At 36.6% G+C, this 26618-nt stretch overlaps 1 protein-coding gene across 3 annotated transcripts in view; it reads right to left on the bottom strand.

Moving 5' to 3' along the window:
* Positions 1 to 506: 506 nt before the first annotated feature.
* The window catches only part of CEP120 (centrosomal protein 120), a 94734-nt gene continuing 68622 nt past the window's right edge, over positions 507 to 26618 (bottom strand). For all 3 annotated transcript variants that reach the window (XM_036903172.2, XM_036903171.2, XM_036903174.2), the window contains 2 exons: positions 14028 to 14173; positions 507 to 2353 (listed from right to left, as the gene is read on the bottom strand). In XM_036903172.2, coding sequence (XP_036759067.1) covers positions 2119 to 2353; positions 14028 to 14173 — 381 coding nt within the window. In that variant the 3' untranslated portion in view covers positions 507 to 2118. The remainder of the gene's footprint in view (positions 2354 to 14027; positions 14174 to 26618) is intronic.

The following is a 26618-nucleotide window of genomic DNA, read 5'->3' as shown; positions in this document are numbered from 1 at the left end:
TTTCAGGCTGGGCAGTATCTGGACAGAACAGTAAGTGGATGAGAAAGTCATCCGGCCGGACTAGACTGTTCTACTCTTCAGTTGTTTGCATAGTGCCCTGATACGCCCTTAAATCATATTCAAATTCCCGCATCTGCTCAAAGCAACATGGACCCTGATCTAGATGGAAGTCACTGGGATATACCTGAAAAGCAACTCCTCCAGTTTATACACACACGGCCCCACATATGCCTGGTAGACATGCTATGGCCTGCCGACGCACATTCAATGCCCAGGCCTGGTGGTAATTTAGGATAGCAATCACGTGAAGTGCCCTATAAATGAAATGGCATTTGCTGAAGGACTACAAACAAGTGTTAAAATTTCAGACTGTCCCAATTTTAAGACATACAGAAGTTAACTGCAACAAAGCACTTAAAACCCCAAAATTCAAAGTGCCTGCACACAGGTAGCACAGGCTTACTCTGCTCAGAAACAAAAGTAACAAGACTGATCAGGAACTCAAGCCGCGTGCAACTGTGATTTTTATTTGTTAAATGACACAGCCAAAAGATCGCTTTACAGAAGGCAAAATAAACCACACATCCATTTTAGAGAAGTCCTTTTTGTTTCTTTAAATCTAAGGCCCCCTCTAGTGTTTGAAAACAGTCACACGCAGTGCACAATGGAAGGCCAGGCACAGCTAAAATCCCCAGACCTTCCAAAACAAAAACAATACTGCTGTTCCATTCATGTGGCACAAAAATCAATGAGAGAAAACATCTAACATAATTAGTATTTCAAATTCCTATGATTCACATATTCATTATTCTCTCATTCAGTAATTTTTCTCTGTTATTTACTGCCCAGTTGTTTTTAGGAGATTAATACTTTGTTAATCAGGAAGAAACAAAATGTGTATAGGGGCTTTAATTTGCCAAACAAGGCATAAACTTTCTTGAAAACAACAGAAAATTAATTTATTGTTACCAAATAGCCTATTCTGTTTTTATGGAAGTTGCCAGTACATAGTATACACTTCCGAAAGTATACTTAAATTTATTATATTTGGAAATCAGAAACTTTAAACTACATATATTTTAAGACAATCTGTGAATTTGCTAATAAACCTTTTCAGTACCCTATAAAAGGAGGTGGAAAGTGTGGCTTTGAGGGCCATTGCTGGCTCAGAAAACGACGACGTAAAGAATTCTTTAAGCTTATGCAGACATGGCATGGCATGAGCCCATGACTTAATCTCAGGTGCTTTTGAAAAAGACTGATATAAATTAGGGGAAGTTAAAAGTAGTAGTTTTTTACTCTACTTTCTCAGCTAAAGCCCTTTGTGTCTGTTTCCCCTATACTATAGGGGGTTTGAGTTAATGACTAGTATCACTATTATTGAGGAAAAGAAAAAGAAAACTCTACTCTCAACAAAAGCAATTAATGAAGTCTTGAGCAGGAGACTAACAGAGAAGATCTTATTAAGCTATCACTTTATATTCTTAAAAGTTGAGAGTACCCTGAAAAATTTGAAATTCAGTAGTGGTTGAAACAAGGTGAATTTGTATTAACTTTATTTCAATAAATTACTAATTTGTTATCAACGTCATATGGCTTCCCTGCATTGATTCTGCTGTTTTCAAGCTTGTCACTTAACAAATGTTACAACTTAAAAAGACAAGTCACCTAAAGTGAAATAAAACTGGTTACATTTACAGTTGGTCTCAACTTTATGATACTAATTTTTAAATGATCAGTACATAGCATCTTTAACGTGCAAAATACACTCTTTTGGCTCAACATGAAAAATTATGTAACTGGAAATTACTGCTGTCATTTCTCTGAGAACAAATTTATGAAAAGCTGTTTTAAAAGTTAGCCATAAAATTATAAATTATGAAAAATACTGAAGTCATTAAAAATGAGTATGAAAAATGCAACTGCAAATAAAACCAGAGTGGGAGAGGTAGTATAAAGTAAATAAAATCAAATAAATACTATACAATAACATACAAAATTTTGCTTATAAAAAGTTGAAAACTGCATCTTAAAACATCCATTTTCCCTTCTCTTGAGGGTTTTACAATGAAATTAAAATTTAGACCTGGAGTCTCTGTAAAGATTTTCCAAGTGTTATTAATTACTGGCGTTATTTTTTGCCAAAACCTCTCTGATCTGTCGGTCGAGTTCACTTATTATTCGATCCTCGTGATTGTACACACCCGTCCTCATCAAAGTATCCCTTTCTTCTATTAGGCGGGTCAAGTAATCGTCCAGACCTTCTTCCAACATGTTGCCATGTGGCTCATCCATTTTTCCACTTGCAATCTCTCTGGAATCTTGGTACCGGTTTTGTTCTTGTTGCCTTAACCTGAGAAGTCAAGAACAAATGCCACTCTATGGCATGCAGCAAATACGTTTTGGTTTTTCATGTTTTGCTTAACAGCACCATTTTAAGACAAAATCATTTGACAGTAAAATATGTTTTTAGTAATACTTTCAGGAGAAAATAAAAACAAGTATTGTACTCGGCTAGCCAGACTGAGTACACTTGTTAAAAAAAAAAAGCAGTTTTAAAAACATACATTTTTCTAATTATAAAATACATTAAAAACTAGAAAATTTGCAATTGTGTAAAAAAAATCATAATCTTTTCCAGAGATAACCAATCACAATAATTTCCTGTACTTTTTCCAATTAAAAAAGCATATATTTTAAATACATATTTTTCTAAAAAACTCTAGATGCAATGCTCTATGCATTTTCATGCATTAATATAATGAATGTTTTCCTACATCATTAATTGTTCATCTAAATGGCTTCATAACATACCATAACTAGGATATACCATTATTTAGTCAACCTCTATTGGTGATCTTTAGGTTGTTGGTATACATTTGTTGTTACTGCTGTTTTGAACATAAAATTTTCTTCTAAATTCATTCAACAAACATTTATTTGTATCAAGCAGTGCTAGGTCTGGGGGATACTGCAGCGAATCAAGAAGAAAACCCCCTATTAGAGAGCCTTTATCACTAGTTACTCTTATTTGTACGGGTATCCTCATGCTTGTGAGGGCCTCATCCAGAAGATGAAGAAAGGAGAGCAGGTGGCAGCTGGGACTTGGCTCCTTCCGGTGGAACGAGGTTTATCATACTGCCTTGAGAGTGGACAGTACACTTAGTACACTTACCAAGTGACAGTAGGGGCAAGTATGGACATGGAGTGGCTTTTAGTTTAGAATGTATTAATTAAGATATAATTTTATACTCCTCTATGTAACTGGTTACAAAAATGTTAATTTGCAACTGCTCCTAAATTTCGTCATTATAAATAAGTAGGAGATGAGTCTGAGCCCTCCTCCTGGATGGTCTGCAGAGTAAGTAAACCAATGAGAGCCAAATCCCCTTCTGGACTGACGGAGCTGGGGAGAGGGCGGAAGAGCCTGTGGGGAGAGGCCTGCTCTGACATGGACTGGGCCCCACAAAGGGTGGAGGGCCGACGGTAGCACATGGTTTCATTTGTTCAGATGACTCTGAACTGGCGCCTAAGATTCCCCACAAAAGAAGAGAAAACTGAAGTATACAGTCCTAGGACACCAAGTGTCTCCATCTTTCTTCACAAAAATCATCCAGTAGGGCAATGCGCTTTGGGACGAGGGGAGAAATCAGTAGTTAATGGGATCCTGGTACATCCGGAGCAATGCATGTGGATGGGGAGGGGATTTCTTAATAGTTGTTTCCCTAATTCTTAGAGGTCTCTGGGGGGGAGAGGTTTTCCAAGCAAATGAATAACAAATGCCAAACTATGTATCAGAAAGTTCAACCATTTCCTTGTTTGTCTGTTTTTGCATGCAGGACAAATGGAATTTTTACACAACTGAAAGTTTATCCCTACCAAATCTTTACTAAAATGCTAATCATCAGTCATGATCACAATGGGATTTTAGAACCCTGCAGCTGAAGCAGCCCATGAAGTTATTAAAAAAATTTTACTTCCCTGACAAACACTATGACTGTCACTAGGAACCTACTATTCTGTTACCTGCTGTGTTAGAAAATTTCTTCTTTACTGGACTTAGTATGTGTCCTTATACTTTCCAATAAGTGCCTAAGATTCTGCTCAAGAGGATGTTACTTCTTTTTACTATGGTAGTCCTCCAGATAGCTGAAGGCAGCTATTCAATACTTAGCCAAAAGTTTCAAGTTCAAAACCCCTCATTCTCTGACCCACTTTCTGGTCACATTCCACTGGAAACTCTCCTGGTGGCTGATTTACTTGTAGGGCGCTGCCCGTCGGTAAGCACACCGCAGAAGTCCCCTCACCAGCGCTGAGAACTGAACACTGCTTCTGTAGGTGCCCCGACACTTCGCTGGCTCTTTGGCAGCCGAGACACACTGTTTCTAGAGGCTGTGTGAATCCTCCTACACATCCTTCCAGGGACTGTTTTATTATGTCTTGTCCCTCACTTAAGAGACTTTTGGGAGGAGGCAGAGCCAACATGGCAGCGTGAGTAGGACAGTGGGAATCTCCTCCCAAAAACATATATACTTTTGAAAATACAACAAACACAACTAGCCCTAAAAGAGAGACCAGAAGACGCAGGAGAGTGGCCAGACTGCAGCTACACCAGCGAAAACCCAGCAACTGGTGAAAGGGGTAAGATACAAGCCCCGGCCCCGCGGGACCCGAGTGCCCGGCGGGAGAAAAATAGGCAGAGCGGGAGGGAGACGGAGCCCAGGAATGCCGAACACCCAGCCCCCGCCACCCCCAAGAGAGCACACACACAGTGCGTGGGCGGGGGGCCCTGGATACTGGGGAAACAGGGCAGCAAGACCTCTGAGCAGGTGCTGAAGCTGATGCCCCTGTGACAAAGAAAAGCGGGGGCTTTTGGAAAGTCTTAAAGGGACAGGGACTTAACAGCTTGACGGAAACAACCCAGGTCACAGTACAGCAGCTGGAAATTACAAGGAAAACCGGGTGCACTAACCCACTGGGCAACAGCTCTGAGAACCTTCACGGAGGTAAACAGCCAAACAGCCAACCCATCCATCACCCCTGCGGGTGCTGCGAAAGCAGAGAAGCAGCCTGAGACAAACTCCGCCAACAGAAAGGGAAATTTCTCCCTTCCGGCCGGGCAAGACACAAAGACCCACTCTACACGCAATTACCCAACACAAGCCACTAGGGGTCGCAGTTGTCCCAGTAAAGAAAGGCCAGTAGCAAGTGAAAATTTTGGCCCTCCCACCTGACAGTCAATAGCAACTGTCAACATGAAAAGGCAAAAAAATATGATCCAGACAAGACTAACCCAGACAGCTTCGGCATCTGCTACATCTTCCCCTGAGAAGGAATCTGGGGAGATAGATTTAGCCAGTCTTCCTGAAAAAGAATTCAAAACAAAAGTCATAACCATGCTGATGGACTTGCAGAGAAATATGCAAGAACTAAGGAAGGGGAATATAGAAATAAAACAATCTCTGGAAGGACTTCAAAACAGAATGGACGAGATGCAAGAGACCATTAAGGGACTAGAAAACAGAGAACAGGAACGCAGAGAAGCTGATGCAGAGAGAGATAAAAGGATCTCCAGGAATGAAAGAAATTTAAGAGAGCTGAGTGACCAATCGAAAAGGAACAATATAAGAATTATAGGTATTCCAGAAGAAGTAGAGAGAGAAAAGGGGATAGAAAATGTCTTTGAAGAAATAATTGCTGAAAATTTCCCCAAACTAGGGGAAGAAATGGCCTCTCAGACCACAGAGGTACACAGAACTCCCATGACAAGGGATCCAAGGAGGGCAACACCAAGACACATAATTAAAATGGCAAAGATCAAAGACAAGAACAAAGTATTAAAGGCAGCCAGAGAGAAAAAAAAGGTTACCTACAAAGGAAAACCCATCAGGCTATCATCAGACTTCTCAACAGAAACCCTACAGGCCAGAAGAGAATGGCATGATATACTTAATGCAATGAAACAGAAGGGCCTCGAACCAAGACTACTGTATCCAGCACGAATATCATTTAAATATGAAGGAGGGATTAAACAATTCCCAGACAAGCAAAACTTGAGGGGATTTGCCTCCCACAAACCACCTCTACAGGGCATCCTACAGGGACTGCTCTAGATGCGAGCACTCCTAAAAAGAGCACACAACAAAACACCCAACATATGAAGAAGGGAGGAGGAGGAATAAGAAGGGAGAGAAATAAAGAATCATCAGACTGTGTTTATAATAGCTCAACAAGCGAGTTAAGTTAGACAGTAAGATAGTAAGGAAGCTAACCCTAAACCTTTGGTAACCACAAACTTAAAGCCTGCAATGGCAATAAATTCATACCTTTCAATAATCACCCTAAATGTAAATGGACTGAATGCACCAATCAAAAGACACAGAGTAATAGAATGGATAAAAAAGCAAGATCCATCCATATGCTGCTTACAAGAAACTCACCTCAAACCCAAAGACGCGCACAGACTTAAAGTCAAGGGATGGAAAAAGATATTTCAAGCAAACAACAGAGAGAAGAAAGCACGTGTTGCAATTCTGGTATCAGACAAAACAGACTTCAAAATAAAGAAAGTAACAAAAGACAAAGAAGGACATTACATAATGATAAAGGGCTCAGTCCATCAAGAGGATATAACCATTGTAAATATATATGCACCCAATACAGGAGCACCAACATACCTCAAACAAATATTAATAGAACTAAAGGAGGAAACATAATGCAATGCATTCATTCTAGGAGACTTCAACACACCACTCACTCCAAAGGACAGATCCACCAGACAGAAAATAAGTAAGGACACAGAGGCACTGAACAACACACTAGAACACATGGACCTAATAGACATCTACAGAACTCTACATCCAAAAGCAACAGGATACACATTCTTCTCAAGTGTACATGGAACATCTCCAGAATAGACCATATACTAGGACACAAAAAGAGCCTCAGTAAATTCCAAAAGATTGAAATCCTACCAACCAACTTTTCAGACCACAAAGGCATAAAACTAGAAATAAACTGTTCAAAGAAAGCAAAAAGGCTCACAAACACATGGAGGCTAAACAACACGCTCCTAAATAATCAATGGATCAATGACCAAATCAAAATGGAGATCCAGCAATATATGAAAACAAATGACAACAACAACACTAAGCCCCAACTTCTGTGGGACACAGCAAAAGCAGTCTTAAGAGGAAACTATATAGCACTCCAAGCATATTTAAAAAAGGAAGAGCAATCCCAAATGAACGGTCTAATGTCACAACTATCGAAATTGGAAAAAGAAGAACAAATGAGGCCTAAGGTCAGCAGAAGGAGGGACATAATAAAGATCAGAGAAGAAATAAATAAAATTGAGAAGAATAAAATGGCAAAAATCAATGAAACCAAGAGCTGGTTCTTCGAGAAAATAAACAAAATAGATAAGCCTCTAGCCAGACTTATTAAGAGGAAAAGACAGTCAACACAAATCAACAGTATCAGAAACGAGAAAGGAAAAATCACGACGGACCCCGCAGAAATACAAAGAATTATTAGAGACTACTATGAAAACCTATATGCTAACAAGCTAGGAAACCTAGGAGAAATGGACAACTTCCCACAAAAATACAACCTTCCAAGACTGACCCAAAAAGAAACAGAAAATCTAAACAGACCAATTACCAGCAACGAAATTGAAGCGGTAATCAAAAAACTACCAAAGAACAAAACCCCTGGGCCAGATGGATTTACCTCGGAATTTTATCAGACATACAGGGAAGACATAATACCCATTCTCCTTAAAGTTTTCCAAGAAATAGAAGAGGAGGGGATACTCCCAAACTCATTCTATGAAGCTAACATCACCCTAATACCAAAACCAGGCAAAAACACCACCAAAAAAGAAAACTACAGACCAATATCCCTGATGAACGTAGACGCAAAAATACTCAACAAAATTTTAGCAAACCGAATTCAAAAATACATCAAAAGGATCATACACCATGACCAAGTGGGATTCATCCCAGGGATGCAAGGATGGCACAACATTCGAAAGTCCATCAATATCATCCACCACATCAACAAAAAGAAAGACAAAAACCACATGATCATCTCCATAGATGCTGAAAAAGCATTTGACAAAGTTCAACATCCATTCATGATAAAAACTCTCAATAAAATGGGCAGAGTGGGCAAGTACCTCAACATAATAAAGGCCATCTATGATAAACCCACAGCCAACATTATATTGAACAGCGAGAAGCTGAAAGCATTTCCGCTGAGATCGGGAACTAGACAGGGATGTCCACTCTCCCCACTGTTATTTAACATAGTACTGGAGGTCCTAGCCATGGCAATCAGACAAAACAAAAAAATACAAGGAATCCAGATTGGTAAAGAAGAAGTCAAACTGTCACTATTTGCAGATGACGATACTGTACATAAAAAACCCTAAAGACTCCACCCCAGAACTACTAGAACTGATATCGGAATACAGCAAAGTTGCAGGATACAAAATCAACACACAGAAATCTGTGGCTTTCCTATATACCAACAATGAACCAACAGAAAGAGAAATCAGGAAAACAACTCTATTCACAATTGCATCAAAAAAAATAAAATACCTAGGAATAAACCTAACCAAAGAAGTAAAAGACTTATATTCTGAAAACTACAGGTCACTCTTAAAAGAAATTAAAGGGGACACTAACAGATGGAAACGCATCCCATGCTCATGGCTAGGAAGAATTAATATCGTCAAAATGGCCATCCTGCCCAAAGCAATGTACAGATTTGATGCAATCCCTATGAAACTACTAGCAACATTCTTCAATGAACTGGAACAAATAATTCAAAAATTCATATGGAACCACCAAAGACCCCGAATAGCCAAAGCAATCCTGAGAAAGAAGAATAAAGTAGGGGGGTTCTCACTCTCCAACTTCAAGCTCTATTATAAAGCCATAGTAATCAAGACAATTTGGTACTGGCACAAGAACAGAGCCACAGACCAATGGAACAGACTAGACAATCCAGACATTAACCCAGACATATATGGTCAATTAATATTTGATAAAGGAGCCATGGACATACAATGACGAAATGACAGTCTCTTCAACAGATGGTGCTGGCAAAACTGGACAGCTACATGTAGGAGAATGAAACTGGACCATTGTCTAACCCCATATACAAAAGTAAACTCAAAATGGATCAAAGACCTGAATGTAAGTCACAAAACCATTAAACTCTTGGAGGAAAACATAGGCACAAACCTCTTAGACATAAACATGAGTGACCTCTTCTTGAACATATCTCCCCGGGCAAGGAAAACAACAGCAAAAATGAACAAGTGGGACTATATTAAGCTGAAAAGCTTCTGTACAGCAAAAGACACCATCAATAGAACAAAAAGGAACCCTACAGTATGGGAGAATATCTTTGAAAATGACACATCCGATAAAGGCTTGACGTCCAGAATATATAAAGAGCTCACACGCCTCAACAAACAAACAACAAATAACCCAATTAAAAAATGGGCAAAGGAACTGAACAGACGGTTCTCCAAAAAAGAAATACAGATGGCCAACAGACACATGAAAAGATGCTCCACATCGCTAATTATCAGAGAAATGCAAATTAAAACTACAATGAGGTATCACCTCACACCAGTAAGGATGGCTGCCATCCAAAAGACAAACAACAACAAATGTTGGCGAGGCTGTGGAGAAAGGGGAACCCTCCTACACTGCTGGTGGGAATGTAAACTTGTTCAACCATTGTGGAAAGCAGTATGGAGGTACATCAAAATGCTCAAAACAGACATACCATTTGACCCAGGAATTGCACTCCTAGGAATTTACCGTAAGAATGCAGCAATCAAGTATGAGAAAGACCAAGGTACCCCTATGTTTATCGCAGCACTATTTACAATAGCCAAGAATTGGAAGCAACCTAAATGTCCATCGATAGATGAATGGATAAAGAAGATGTGGTACATATACACAATGGAATACTACTCAGCCATAAGAAAAGGGCAAATCCAACCATTTGCAGCAACATGGATGGAGCTGGAGGGTATTATGCTCAGTGAAACAAGCCAAGCAGAGAAAGAGAAATACCAAATGATTTCACTCATCTGTGGAATATAAGAACAAAGGAAAAACTGAAGGAACAAAATAGCAACAGAATCACAGAACTCAAGAATGGACTAACAGGTACCAAAGGGAAAGGGACTGGGGAGGATGGGTGGGTAGGGAGGGATAAGGGGGGGCAGAAAAAGAGGGGTATTAAGATTAGCATCCATAGCGGGGTGGGAGAAAGGGGAGGGCTGTACAACACAGAGAAGACAAGTAGTGATTCTACAACAGTTTGCTACGCTGATGGACAGTGACTGTAAAGGAGTATATAGGGGGGACCTGGTATAGGGGAGAGCCTAGTAAACAAAGTATTCGTCATGTAAGTGTAGATTAATGATTAAAAAAAAAAAAAAAAGGCAGTTCCTATGTGGTGACCTCTAATGAGTTCTACACAATGATATAAAGGGCATATAAAAGTGTAGGCAAAGGGTCTGTTTGTGTTTATACAGAGGATCAAAGCCTAATTTGGCTACCCCGAAAATGAACTAAGATACGATATGAAAAAGAACTTCCAACATCAGCACTCTCTGGAAGACTCATGCCAGAAGATGATCATCAAAAAACCCCAACAAAGATCCATGCACTGCTACAGCTGTAGATGCACTCATCCCACCAGTTCCTGGACTTGCCATGGGAATGATGAAGAAGATATCTAAGCTGGCCTGTGCATACAGTAAAACAAAAATTGGACTGGATCTATACTGTTGGAACTCAACCAAGAATTAGGAGAAGTGCAAATTGTAGCACTCCAAAATCTTACAACCACAGACTATTTATCGTTAAAAGAACATATGGGATATGAACAGTCCCCAGGAATGGGTTGTTCTAGTTTATCTGAATTCTCTCAGACTGTTTAAGTTCAGTCGGACAATATCCACCATATCATAGATAAGTTTTCACAAATGCCTAAGGTGCCTAACTGGTTTTCTTGGTTTCACTGGAGATGGCTGGTAATTACAGGTATGCTTTGGTTAGGTAACTATATTCCTATTATGTTAATGTGTGTGCACAATTTAATTAGTAGTTTAAAACCTATCCATGCTGAAGTTACTCTACAAGAAGATATGTCAAAGAAATAATCAATCTTCCCAGGTTTTCTTCTGCCTGCTACTTCTATAGCTTTTCTTCTTCCTACCTAATCACAACCTTTAAATAGAACTCATGCCACATGTTGAATTTACCGAGTATCATAATTCTTCCAAGTGGTAAACACACCTCAAGACAAATGCTGGGCATAGAAGCCACAGGGCATAAATATGCAAAGAAGTAAAAAGCTAACCTTTTCAAACAATAACGCTTCTCTCTCACTTACCAACTTAACATTTCCCTGTATGGCCCCGGAAGATGAATGGTTAGCCAGAGACGGGTAAGATTCCTCAAGGGAGGAACAACCTAAGACAGGCACAGTCGCAGGGGGGTCATCAGGTGAGAAATTGGGGATCAACAGAGGTGAGGCTTAGAACCTCCCCCCTCATGTTCTGAGAGAAATCTTCTGTATACATGGATGTTTATTGCCCCCGTCTAGCTCGGATTAACACATAGTCTACAGGCACACACCTGATCATCTACATTTGCTCTCTTACAACACTAAACTCTGTTTTCTACCTTTATCTCGTATCTACCTACCACTTCAGCATTTTACTAAAAATAATAATAATAGAGAAATGTGGTATCCACATATAAATCAAGTTTAAAAATCAAATGAATATTCATATTTGAACTGACTGTGTATAGTTCATAATGCATGAACAAAACCGAAAGCTTCTGTGATGACTGCCCTTGCACTGTTCACCATGTAACTTATTCACTATGTAAGAATTTGTACTCCATGTAAGAATTTGTTCGTTATGCATCAGAAGATTGGAGACTGACAAAAATTAGGCTTGGGGTGGATTAATGATTGTGCATTGAGTATTGACCCCCCTATACAGAAATTTATTGTGTTTAACAACTATTTGATCAATAAATATGAGAGATGCCCTCACAAAAAAAAAAATATATATATATATATATAAACACACTTACAATTGTAAAATAAATAAGTAACCGGGAGGTAATGTATAGCATAAGGAATATAGTCAAAATATTGTAACAACTTGGTATGGTGATAGCTGGTACCTAGAATTATCATGTATATAAATGTTGAATCACTGTGTTGTACACCTGAAACTAATGTAATGTAATACTGTTGTCAACTACCCTTCAATAAAAATAAAAAAAAAAAAGAGACTTTTGTTACAATTTATACAGAATTTATCTGATTTTGTTTCTAGTCCAGTTGATCTTGTTGGCTTAAGTTCTCTCTAGGTTCTCATTTATTAAGATGTTAATGATAAGATCCAATTTCATATGATACACAAATCTGACAGGCAAATGACTATCTTCATTTAAGCCACTGAAACACTGCTTAGCAACCAGCAGAAGCTTAATATATATTTGCTACAATGAAACCAGAAAAGTGTTGTATGTGACAGCAAAAATTTGGAAAGCAAGAAACATAATTAATTTATAACATTTTCCAAGTCTACAACATGGTAGATACCAAATAAATATTTACTGAATAAAAAGAGAAAAATAGCACAAACTGAGCCCTGTAGCATGCCACTGTAGACCTCAATCTTTTCTAATTGATATTTTTACATTAATATTCTAAAGGTTTAATTCTAGTTGTTTCATTCAGCTGTGAACACATCTAATACAGTGACTGACTTTTCCCAGCCCATATAGTGTGTCACAGTGGGATAACTGTCAAATGTAGGGGCTATGCTGAACTGTGTTCCCCAATTAATATGTTGACACCCTAACCCCTATTGTGGTGGTATTTGGAGATGATTAGGTTTAGATGTGGTCATGAGGGTGAGGACCTCGCAATGGAATTAGTGTCCTTAAGAGAGAAACCAGAGAGCTTGCTCTCTCCTTTCCCAAACATAGGAGGACACAGTGGGAAGGCAGCTGTCTACAAGGCAGGAATAGAGTCCTCACTAGAAACTAACCAAGTCTGCATCCTGATCTTGAACTTCTGGCTTTCAGAACTGTTGAGACAACAAATTTTAGTTGTTTAAGCCACCCAATCTAGAGTACTTGGTCATGGCAGCCTGAGCTAAGACAGCATGCTTTGCCGAAACAAAACCACTCATGTCCTGATAAACTAAGATAAAGCCTTCCCCCAACTTCCCCTCCAAAATGACTAGAATTTGTTCTTACACTGCTTACTAGGGATTACTTTTCTAATATGAAATACTGTTAAAATTGTAACTAAGATGAACATGCATGACACTACAGAGAAGCCCAGTATCCCACAGTATTTAAAAATAATCTCTGCAATTGGATTTGAACTCTGGCTCTAGGATTTACCAGCTGTGTGACCTTGGAAAGGGTACTTAAATCTCTTAAATCCTCAGTCTTTCCATCTCTAAATGGGGATAATACCTTCCTCAAAGAGTTGCTCTGAAGATAAAAAAAAGATGAGATAAGCATAGGAAGCATTTAAAATAGCTCCTGGCACACAGTAAGGGCCCAATAAATAAGAGCTATTCTATTATTAATAATATAAATAAATTTGAAAATTTTTATATTCTATGTAATTAAAAACCTAGTATAATCAATTACCTTTAATAGTAGTAATAACCCTGAAAGTCTCATGAATTAAACACAAAATTTAAAGTACTATTGCTATGATTTTAAGCAAAAAAGCTAAATAGAATTGATATAACTACATTTGTGACAAACATGAGTATAATGGTCTTTGGCATAGATTTCCGATAAATGTCGGCTACATTTGATACATGACCTACTTTTATTCTTCAAAGACCTGATGTTGTACTTTCCCTGGACCAATGACCAGTTAAAAGGTTGTGCTGTTAGAACTTTTGGTTCTGCATGAAAAGAAACATCATTTTTTAGCTATTATACCTGTTCAATTCATTTCTTATATCCAATAATTCTTGTCTCTCGGTTTTTACTGTATCTTTTTCCTCGGCTGCCAGGTAACGTAGTCTCATCTGTTCCAATTCTTCTTGCTGCTTTTTAAGACGAGCCATTTGACTTTCTTGTTCCCGCTTGAAAGAAAGAACAAGCCAGGGAGAGTACAGTAAATGATTCTGTAACGTCCTTCTATGTTGACAGATTGTAACTGCACAAAATGGGGTGAGGATCTAGAAATACGGGTAACTGGTGAACCATGTATTGTACATTTGAAACCAATATAAGATTGTTTATCAATGATACTTCAATAAAAAATAAAATAAATAAAAAAGAAAAAGCCACATCTCTAATGTTAGGAACAAATATATCTCATGTGCCTTTGAGTTGTGATATAATCCTATTTGACAGTGGTATTGCCAGGTACCGTCAACTCTGTGAGTCAGGTATTACCTACAAATGCCCAGGTTCTCTTTAAAAACTCTTTCCATTACTTCTGCCCTAAACCATAATCATTTATGGCCCCATCAGTGATTGAGATTAGCTTAATGTCATAACAGAAGCTGAAGGCAAGAAGGGGTCCGCTGTCAAAACCGAGTTGCCACAAGGGCCAATGGTAAGAGCAGCATCTAAGAAATGGTTAGTTATACAAAGATGTACCAAGAAAAGTTCAATGGCTGTCCCTGCTCAGGTCACTGGTTCACTTCCACATCAGGGAATACTATGCCTTTCCACTCTATTCTCCAGGCTCATATAAAAAAATCTATGCATTTATGGTAAAATTTCTTTAAAATGTATAACACTCCACAGAATGGATATGCCATGATTTGGTGAACCACTTTCTTGGTAACAATTTTGCTACTACAGTGCTGCAATAAAATCCTCATCATCTAACATAGTTAACTCATGAATCTTTCTACCCATTTCTTTAGGGACGGGTGCTTCTCTTTCTTTAGGACAGAATCCCAAAATGGGGATGCAAACAGCATGTGTTGGCATCCTTGAAAAAAAAAAAAGATTTATTGAATAACAAGAGAAAACTGCCAAATCAAAAGAATACAAGATAAAATTTCACAAAGTAAACCACTCACATAACTACCATCCAGATCAAGAAACAGGAGATTAGAATCTCAGAAGTCCCACCATTTCTTCCCAGACACTAACCATTCATCCTTTCCCCAAGATAACTAGTACCCTAATTTCTAATCCCACAAGTTTTGACTGCTCTGAACTTTATATAAATAGAACTGTATAGTATGTACTATGTCTGACTTCTTTCACTTAACAATATTTTTCAGATTCATTCATATTATATGTATTTGATGATTTGCATTACTATACATAGAATTCTACAGGATGATATATTTTACTTATTCCACTGCTTTGGAATGAACGGACCGTTGGGTTAGTTTCTGTAAAACTATAGTACTTTTTGTACCATAAAGCTGATGTGCACATGTCCTTTTTGATACATAATCATATGCATTTCTATTGGGTATAAGCCCAGGATTCAAATTGCTGGGTTACAGGGTATCAGCAAATACAGTTTTCAAAGTAGTAATAGTAATTTATCCATCTGTGAGCATTTTAGTGCCCCATATTCTTGCCAACATTTCGTAATGTCAACTTTTTTCATCTAAACCATTCTGATAGGTTATGTAGTGTTATCTTTTTTAATTTTTATTACTTTTTATTTTATTATCATTAATCTACAATTACATGAAGAACATTGTTTACTAGGGTCCCCCCTTCACCAAGTCCCCCCCACAAACCCCATTCCAGTCACTGTCCATCAGCGTAGTAAGATGTTGTAGAATCACTACTTGTCTTCTCTGTGTTGCACAGCCCTCCCCATTCCCCCCCCATTATACATGCTAATCGTAATGCCCCCTTTCTTCTTCCCCGCCCTTATCCCTCCCTTCCCTCCCATTCTCCCCAGTCCCCTTCCCTTTGGTAACTGTTAGTCCATTCTTGGGTTCTGTGATTCTGCTGCTGTTTTGTTCCTTCAGTTTTTCTTTGTTCTTATACTCTGCATATGAGTGAAATCATTTGGTACTTGTCTTTCTCCGCCTGGCTTATTTCACTGAGCATAATACCCTCTAGCTCCATCCATGTCGTTGCAAATGGTAGGATTTGTTTTCTTCTTATGGCTGAGTAATATTCCATTGTGTATACGTACCACCTCTTCTTTATCCATTCATCTACCTACTGATGGACACTTAGGTTGCTTCCATTTCTTGGCTATTGCAAGTAGTGCTGTGATAAACATAGGGGTGCATCTGTCTTTTTCAAACTGGGCTGCTGCGTTCTTAGGGTAAATTCCTAGAAGTGGAATTCTATGTAGTGTTATCTTATTGTGGCTTGACTTTGCATTATTTTGAAGACTAATGAGGTTGAGTATGTTTTAATATTTTCAGTGGCATTCTGCTTCTGTAAAGTTCCTGTTCAACAACTTGGCACTTTGCTCTACTTGGCTATCCATCTTTTCTTACTGATAGGCTTGCAGTCTTCATATATACTGGATAAATGCATTGAATTTAAATTACAGCTGTTTTCCACTAGTTATATCTTGACTTTTCACCTCTTTACTGGTGTTTTTGACTTAATTTTAAAATAGTTCAAAATTACTTTTTTTTTTTTTGGCTAGGCCTGTGTCCCATTTAGGGAAATTTTTGCTTGTCCCAGTCTTGAAGATACTCTTTTATGTTATATTCTTGAAATTTCATTTGGATCAATAACTCATATGATTCACATGCAGTTGGTTTTATGCATTGTGAGGGACCAAATTTCTTTTTCTCTCCATATACAGCTCCAATTGACCTAGCAACATTTACTGAAAAATACCATTCATTCCCCACCTCCCCCCACTTGGCAGTATCACCTGTCACACATCACCCCTGTGCACATATGTATAGGTTTGTTTCTGGACTCTCTAACCTGATCTGTTTCCCTGTCCCTTGCATTAAACTGTACTGTCTTAATTACTCTCACCCTTGTACATTAACTATTGATATATGATAGTATTTTCCTTCTACCTTTGGCTGTTTTCCAAAATCCCCTTAGCTATTCTTGACCTCTGCATTGTCATATGAATCTTAATTTCTAGGGCTGGAGTTGGTGAGACAGGGGAACCTGATAGGATCTGATTATAATTATGCTGAATCTACAGATCAATTTGGCCAAAACCAGGATCTACAATACTGATTTTTCACTCAGTAAACATTGTTTACCTCTCCAAATATCTAGATCTTTAATTTTGTTTAGTAGTATTTTATACTTCTCTATATACTAAGAGTAACATTTCTTCGTGCTACTAGGCATTTTGTGCTTTTAGATGCTATTATAAATGGCAGAGTTGTTAAATTTTCACCTCCTAATTGTCTCTAGTAAAACTGGTATTTTACATACTAATTTTGTATTCCACAAACCTGCTAAACTCATTAATTGCAGGCCACCTGTAGATACTTTTTGGTTTTCAAAGATTTTTAACAGTGTCATCTGCAAATAATGCAGTATATTTTTTCCTTCCCGACTAACATATCCTTTCTTTCTCTTGGCTTATTATACTGAGTAGAACCTCTAGTACAAGGTTGATAAGATACAGTAATCAAGAGAATCCTTCATTCTTGATCTCAGGGGAAAACTTCAATACTTTTTATAGGTTTTATGTAAATATTCTTTATTAGACTAAGAAATTTCCCTGACAGTCTTAGTTTGCTAACTATTGACTTTTTCTGCATTTTTGATAGTCACTTGATTTTTTTCTCATTTTTTTTAAGGTGGTAAATAGCCAATTTTGCCTTTAATAAATAAGCTTGGTTGTGATGCTTAAGTTTTATATCGATGTTCATGAGACTGACTGGCCAATTAATTTTTTTCTTCTAATATCTCTGTCAGATTTTAGAATCAAGATTCATTAAATAAGAGAGAGAGAGAGAGACAGACAGACAGACAGACAGACAGACGGACAAAGTGTTCTCTTTTCCGAGTTCCTGAAACTGTTTCTTTCTAAAATGTTTTTTAAAATCAAATGTGAGGACATTTGGGTCTGGAGGCTTTCTTTTGGCACAGGTTTTCATTACAGATTTAATCCCCTAATAGTTATATGACTAATTATATTTTTCTGTTTCTTTTTGTGTCAGTTTTCTAAGTTGAATTTCTCAAATTCACATGAAATTCTTCATACCCTTCTCTTACCCTCTTTAAACGTCTGTGGGATCTGGAGCCCTGTCCTTTTTCCTCTATTTCTGATACTGGGAGTCAGTCTGTCCTTGAACAGTCTTTGCCAAGGGGAAGGTCCTTATCAAAGAAACTTTTGGCTTTGTTGTACATTTTCTCCTATTTCAATAGTTCTTAATTATTTTCTTATTTCTACTTTCCTTAATTTCTCATTTTACTGATCCTTTGAAAGGGATCGAGAATGCTTTTCTTATTTTTAAAATACACTTGAGGTTATAAGTTTCCCCTGAGCAAATATTTTATTAAGTGTCTTGGGATGCTGTATTCTCATTATTTTTCAGTTAAAATATTTTCTAATTTCAAATGTGGTCTCCAATTTAGCCATTGATTTTTAGAAGTGTACTACTTAATTCCCAATCATTTGGGTATATTCATTATCTTTTAATTATTAATTTCTAGTTAATTTATTAATTAGCTTAATCTCACTGTGGTCAGAGAACATATTGTGAACTATAACCTTCTGAAAATTGTTGAGAACTGTCGTTTGATCCTGCATATGAGAAATTTGGCTAAATATTCCACATGCACTAGAAAATGTGTACTCTGGACTTTTTTGGTGAATAGTTCTACATACACTAATCAATGGTTGTGTTATCAAAATCTTCTAAATATTTACAGATTTTCTGTTGCTTGCTCTCTGAGTTCCCAGGAAAGTTATGGTAAAATCTACCATTATTATGAATATCTATTTCTCCTTTTAGTTCTTCTGATTTTTGCTTTATTTAAATTTGTGGCTATTACCAGGGGGCTACAAACACAGAACTGCTCTCGTCTGTCAGCTGAACTGACCCTTTTATAAAGATTATGAAAACTCTATCTATATTAATGCCTCTTGCCCTAAAGTCTAATTTTCCTCATATGTTTACTAGACCAGCTTTCTTCAGTATTAGTATTAATGTAGTATATACTTTTCCCTCTTTGAATTCAACTATTCTGCATCCTTACATTTATAGTGTGTCCCTTATAAGTAGCAAACTGTTGCTTTTTTAGGTCAGTTTTTAATTTACTAATTGTCTTTAATGGGAGTATTTAGTCCATTTGTATTTAAAGCAAATGATATATATGGGCTTAAGTCTTTACATATTACTACTTTATGTAAATATACATCTATTTCATGTTCTTTCTTGTCTAGTTTTTTTAGACTAATCTAACAATTTATGTCATTCCATTTCCCTTCTATCAGCTTATTGTTCATTTTTATTCTTAGTAATAATATAAAGTGACTTTTAAAACTTCACAGATAAAATGCTTTAAGTATGCTACATTAACTCTATCCCTTCATATCTATTTTATTTTTATTAAAGTATAGTTGACAATGTTAATTTTAGATGTATAACATAATGATTCAACATTTATATATATTATGAAGTCATCACCATGATAAATCCAGCTATATCACTTGTCACCAAAGTTCTTACAATATTATTGACTATATCCCTATGCTCTACATTGCATACTTATGTCTTATTTATTTTATAATTGGAAGTTTGGACCTCTTAATCTGCTTCCTTATTTTGTCCATCCAACATTCCCCCCTCCACTTTCCTTGGGCAACCACTATTGTTCTCTGCATCTATGACACTGTTACTGTTTTGTTTTGTAGGTTCCACATATAAGTGAAGTCATTTGGTGTTTGTCTTTCTCTGTTCAACTTATTTCACTTAGCATAGTACTCTCTAGGTCCATTCACATTGTCACAAAGGCAAGTTTCATTCTTTCTTATGACTGAATAATATTCCATTGTATGTGTATGTGTGTGTCTCTCTATATATACACACACACACATACACACACAAAATATCTGTTGATGAACATTTAGGTCGCTTCCATATCTTGGCTATTGTAAATAATGCTGCAATGTACATAGGGGATATAGATATCTTTTCAAATTAGTGCTTTTGTTTTCTTCAGATAAATACCCAGAAGTGGGATTAGTAGCTCATATGGTATTTCTATTTTTAACTTTTTGAGGAACCCCCATACTGTTTTCCATATTGGCTGTACCAGTTTACATTCCCTCCAGTGCATGAAGGTTTCCCTTTTCTCCACATCCTCGCCAACACTATTTCTTGTCTTTTTGATACTAGTCATTTTGACAGGTATAAGGTGGTGTCTGCTTTGATTCCCATTTCCCTGATAGTGATGTTGAGCATCTTATCATGTGCTTTTTGGCCATCTAAGTTTCTTTGGAAAATGTCTCTTTAGGTCCTCCACCCACTTTTTTAATTGGGTTGTTTGTTTTGTTATTGAGTTCTTTTAATTCTTTATATATTTTGGATATCAACCCCTTATTAGATATATCATTTACAAACATCATCTTCAATTCAGAAGGTTGCCTTTTTTGTTTTGTTGATGGTTTCCTCTACTGTGCAACAACTTTAGTTTGATGTAGTCTCATTTGTTCATCTTTTTCTTTTCTTGCCCCTGCCTAAGTAGACATTTCTAAAAATATATTGCTAAGACAGATGTCAAAGAGCTTACAGTCTATGTTTCACATAGGAGTTTTATGGCTTTAGGTCTTATATTTGTATCTTTAATCCATTTTTTTTGTGTGTGCATGGTGTAAGGCAGTGGTCCAGTTTTCCCAGCACCACTTATTGAAGAGACTTGTCTTTTCCCCATTGTATGTTCTCACTATCTTTGTCATTGATTGACCATATACGTGTGGGTTTAGTCTGGGCTCTCTAGTAATGTTCCACAGATATATATGTTTCTGTGCCAGTACTATACTGTTTTGATTACTGTAGCTTTGTAGCATAGTAAATCAGGGACCGAAATGCCTCCAACTTTGTTCTTCTTTCTCAATATTGCATTGGCTATCTGGGGTCTTTGTGATTCCATACAAATTTTAGGATTATTTATTCTAGCTCTGTGAATAATGCCATTGGTAGTTTGACAGAGATTGCACTGAATCCATAGACAGCTTGTCATGAATCTTAATTCTTTGTATGTTTTAAACCCAACAAATATCTATTTCCATTGCTCTTTATTCTGCTTTCATTTGGGATCAATTTCCTTCTGTCTGAAGAACATCTTTAAGTATTTATTTTACTTCAGATTATTTACTTCAAACTCTCCCAATTTCTCTTAGTCTGAAGAGTCTTCTGTCTTGAAGTATATTTTCACTGGGTGGAGTGTTTCAGGTAGGTGGCTATTTTCTTCTAGTACTTTAAGTATATTATTATCCACTGTTTTATGAATTATTTCACTTCCATTAAGTCATCTGTCTATCTTACTGTTGCTCCTATAAAAAGTAACATCTCCCTTTACCTCCTACAGCTTTTGAGGTTTTTCTTTGCTTTTTGGCAATTTCACTTCTAGATATGGTTTACTTTTCATTTATCCTGCTTAGAGTTCATATTCTTGAATATATGAACTGGTATCTTTTTCACTTTTACAGAATTCTCAGCCAGTAGCTTTCAAATATTGCTTTCTCTTCCATTCTCTATTCTCTTGAGGGGTTGCTAGAGGCTGAATGTTTGTGTCTCTCCAAATTCACAAAGGTTTTCCTTGTTTTCTGAAAGTTTGAGTTACGTCACTTAGCTCTAACAAAGACAATAGCACCTGGTTTTTGCTAACTGAAAGAAATCCCAGGAGGATTTTCACTTTCACGGAAAGAAAGCCATTTATAGTACTAATGTAGAGTAAGACTTTCATTAAAGTAAAGTGGCACAATGTGCAAACTTTTGGATAACAGTGGAAACCTGTATGTTAGGGGAAGGGACTTTTGAGAAGTGATTAGGTCTTGAGCCCTCATGAATGGGATTAGTGCCCTTATGAAAGAGGCTTGACAGAGCTCTTTCTGCCATGTGAAGGCTTAGCAGAAAGATGGCCATTTATGAATTGGGAAGCAGGCCCTCACCAGACCTAGAACCTGACCATGTGTGCACCCCAAACTCAGACTTCCAGCCTCCAGAACCATGAGAAACCAATTTCTGTTGTTTATAAGCCACCCAGATCACAAATCCTTGGTTCTGCTATGTCTAATCTGTTTAATTCATCCGTTAAATTCTTCCATTTCATTTCCAATACTTTTCAGTTCCAGAGTGTCTATATGAATCAAAAGATTTTACTTCTCTAATACCTTTCGCCATCATATTACCTATTTTCTAGTATTTAGTAAGAGTGGTTATTTCACCTGTTTCTGGTGAAACCCAAATCTCTACTACCTGTTGATATGTTATTGTTGAGGAAAATATATACAAAGGCATTCCATAATGAAGACATGCAAATGGCTAATGAACAAATGAAAAGATGCTCAAGGTCAGTAATCAGCAAAATGAAAATTTAAGCAACAAAGTGATACTATTTCAGACCCACCAAAATGGAAAATATCACAAAAACATGTGATAATAGCCAAGTGTTGGACATGGTATGAAGAATAACAATTATACACCACCCTTGGGAAATGAAGATCTGTAAACCACTTAGGCAAGTAATTTGGCAATATTCAATGAAGCAGAAGAAATGAGCAAACCTTAGAATGAGAAATTCAATTTTTTCATACAGACACTAGATAACCTATTACATGTCTCTTACATGTACAAGAATTTTCAGTGTTGTCTTATTATAAGAAAACTTAGAAAAAATATGACCACTGAAAGATGACTAGAAAGTTTTATAAAGCAATAAAAATGAAGTATAGCTACTTGCATCAAAATAACTAAATCTCAAAAACAATTTTGAGTCTCATAAGGTAGTCACAAAAGATTCAAAGAGAATGATTCCATGTATAGAAAGTCTTGGAACATACACAAGTAAATGCTTACTGGTATTTTTAATATGTCTTATAAAATTATTTTAAAAAGCAAAAGAATAAATACCAAATTCGGGAAAGCAGTTACCTGTGGGGAGGAAGCAGTTGAGAAAAGGGATACAGAGGACTTCCAAACCACTGATAATGTTCTGTTTCTTAAACTATAAGGTGTTGGGGTGGATAAAAATCTTCAGTTTTTTCCTCTTCGGGATGAATATTTCACTTAAAAATTATTAAAAAACAAAGGAAAAGAAATCTGGCCCAAAATACCTCAAATCATTAACTTTGACTAAAGAGATTTTTATTTTCTCTGCTATCTGGTGCTGCAAAATTTGCATTTGTTTGCCTGAGCAAGTATAATTGCAAGCAGAAAAAATAATAAAGAGCCAATTATTTAATTTTAGGTTACTTTGTAAAACTTGAAATATTTTAAACCTAAAACATATAACAAAGGCCTTTAAATGCCTTGAATTTTTTAATCAAGTAGATAGCACTAATAATAATCACACATGCACACACAAAAATTAGAGGTTACAGAAAGAAACCCTCTCTGCTGCCAGGTGCTCCGGGTTAAAGGCTCCTCAATCAAGTGAGTATAATCTTTATTTTGCCTTGGCTGCCTATAAATCCAGAGAGGAGATGTAAACATACATACACTAGACTAAACAGCGGCTAAAAAGTGGCCACTACTTACTCTCCCACTCACACATACCATGTATGTCTGTGGGAAAAACTTACAACTACACTAAGGAACTCAAGTAAAGTTTTCTGAAAATAACCCAGAGCTGACAAGTCAGTAGGAGGGCCTGGATGGTTTCAAGACACAGTTTTTAACCAAGACTTGGACCTCCAACTGTTTTCTTAAACAAAGATTTACATCCCATCCTTGGTTAAATTACTTATAAATTAATCAAATTAATTACTCTGAGTGGATAAGCAGGAGGCTGGACAAGATAGTGCTGATGTCAGCCAACGAAGTCTGTGTTGTTTTAACTAAATATATCAGACCTTAGTTTTAAACAGCTCTACTGTGCACAAATATGGTAAGGGACCCACATCCTACCCCAAATCTTAGCTCTGTTTCCTGTCCTGGGAACAAACATATCTACATTTAATATATCTGATGTAATAAAAATGTTAAACTTTCTACAACAAACCCATACCTCTTAACAATGACTCGCTTGTTTTTAAAAAGTAGTGGCTTTTATTCTTTCTACATAGTTATATTCTTCCTTGAAAATTATTCTTCCTACATGATTATATTCTAAGATGTCAAAAAATGTTTTTGGACATTTACTTAACTTGCTTAAATATTATTTACTTAAAATGTTATTTACCTAATATGTTATAAGATAACATTTAGCACTTTATTGCTTGTGTATTTTAAGTAATCTTAACTTGGATAGTCATAGAACAATTTAATTCAAGTATTTGTTTTGGTCTTAAAATACTTCTCTAGTATGTATCTTCATGGAAATGGTGAAAAAAGAAACTAGATTACACTCCAAATATTTTAACAACTAGAACGCTTTAAAGTCAGTGTTATACGTTATACCATAGATAAGGAAATCCAGAATGTATGGACATCATTTCCTTGTTTTCTAAGGTAGGACACATTTCATGCTATAGTTATTTGTATTTTACAGCTGTCACTTACCCAGCTACTAAAGACCAAGAAAGCTTGCAACTTGGAAACACAGACTTTTATGGTTGTGAATCAGAAGAAAAGTTGTTTTTAAATAATTAGAAGATTATGATTTTTTAAATTCACAAACTGACTATACTAGGTCACCTTTGAGTAATGGAAATCTCTGTTTAAACATTCTTTTGGCAATAGGCACCAAGCATTAGATCTTATTTCCAAGCTTTGCCAGCTGGATTTTGTCATTAACATTTATTAACAATCTGAGCTATGGCTTTTGCCGTCTAATCCGTACTACACAAATGTTTTGTATGGCCCTCCAGAGGATTTTGCTGTGACAAATTACTGGCAAAGATTATAGCCCCGTGGCTATTCACCAGAGGCAATGTAAAATTAACATGGTACTAATCCAATTTAAACAAAAAGTTGCACAAACAATTCTCTGAATAAAAGCAGATAGAGGATTCCAATTTTATATTCAAACACAATAAATGTGTTTTTAATAAAAAGTCTCAGAAAAAACTGAATTTTCTCACATATGAATTGTGCCTATTTGATGAAGTTATTAATCTTCCAAAAACAGTGAGTGGCAGAGCACGGTTCACTATGGCAATCCCAAGGTCTATTACATTTCTTGAAGTGTTGCATCTCATCTCAAATGTGGTCTGCAGAACATCAATGGTTCCTAGTTACCTGGAAATTTGTTTACAGTGTTGTTTCTAAAGCAGAAAGTCTGTGGGATAAGGAATAGCATTGGTCTGTGATGAAGATCAGTGCTAAAAGAATGAAACTTTTTCTTTTCTCCTTAATACAGTAACTCAAGAAAAAGCAGACATCTAAACTTTTGTGACTTTGCCAACAGATTTTAGGCAAGAGAGGATAAAATACATAGGAAGAAAGGGTAAATAGAAAATAATGGACTACATGGAAAGATCCAGAAGACAGCAAGAGTGTATGAGGATGCATGTGTTAGGAAGAAGGGATACCTGCATGGGAGCCTTTCATACTCAATCTGCTTTTAAAGATGACTACCTCAAAATCTCAGTGTAGTGCTAACAAAGTGCCATGAACTTAGGGAATTCTATTCAGAACATTATATATTTACTCCTTTTATTTTGAAACTATGTGAAACAGTGGAAACAATGTCATCTGTCAATATACACATATGAACATAATTTACTCAAAACGTTCTTGCATGGCTCCCTCAGTAAAAGGCAATTATAATGTAATTATGTTTAATAAGTAATGATTATTCATCTATCGAAAGGAAATGCCCTACAGCTAACACTTTTCCATCTTTTCATTACTGACTTTGCTAATGTCTCATAATTAACTATCATTGCATTAGTTTCTTATCCTTCACTATGAAACTTCTTCAATGGCAGGCACTATCTTCCATTTCTTCCCCATCTAGTCTCTATTTAAAATTTAGTGATATTTGAAACACTTTGAACATTTCTCCCTTAGCTTTGAGTGACAACTTAGAATAACTCCACAGCCCTCTTATTATTCTAACACTTAGTTTCTATTATTTTTACTAACTTCATTCGCATTTCTCACCACCCTACTATATTCTGTATAAATATCCCGTCCTCCCAGATGAACTTAAGTTCCCTACAGTGCAAGGTGTAGAGCAGACTCTCAATAAGTACTTGCAGAATGAAGGAAGGAATGAACAAATGAAATAACTATGTTTCTTCAGACTTCAATGCACTCTAAGTTTAGGAAGAGCACTTACACTCTTGCCTAAATGCACACATAACCCTTACACAGGCATTTTTTTTTCCTTCTGCAGTTTTCTACAGAATACTGTTATTACTCAAACTGTATCTCACTCACTTCCCTATCGCTATTGTTATATAATATCTTCCTGTTGACTAGACTTAAAAACATGAAACTGTTGTTAGTGCCTATCGCTTCTTTGAACAGCTAGTCAGTCACAAAT

Source organism: Manis pentadactyla, chromosome 13 (assembly GCF_030020395.1).
Source record: "Manis pentadactyla isolate mManPen7 chromosome 13, mManPen7.hap1, whole genome shotgun sequence".
Lineage (NCBI taxonomy): Eukaryota > Metazoa > Chordata > Mammalia > Pholidota > Manidae > Manis > Manis pentadactyla.
The sequence above is the reverse complement of the archived record's forward strand: the minus strand, read 5'-3'. Positions and strand labels throughout refer to the sequence as shown.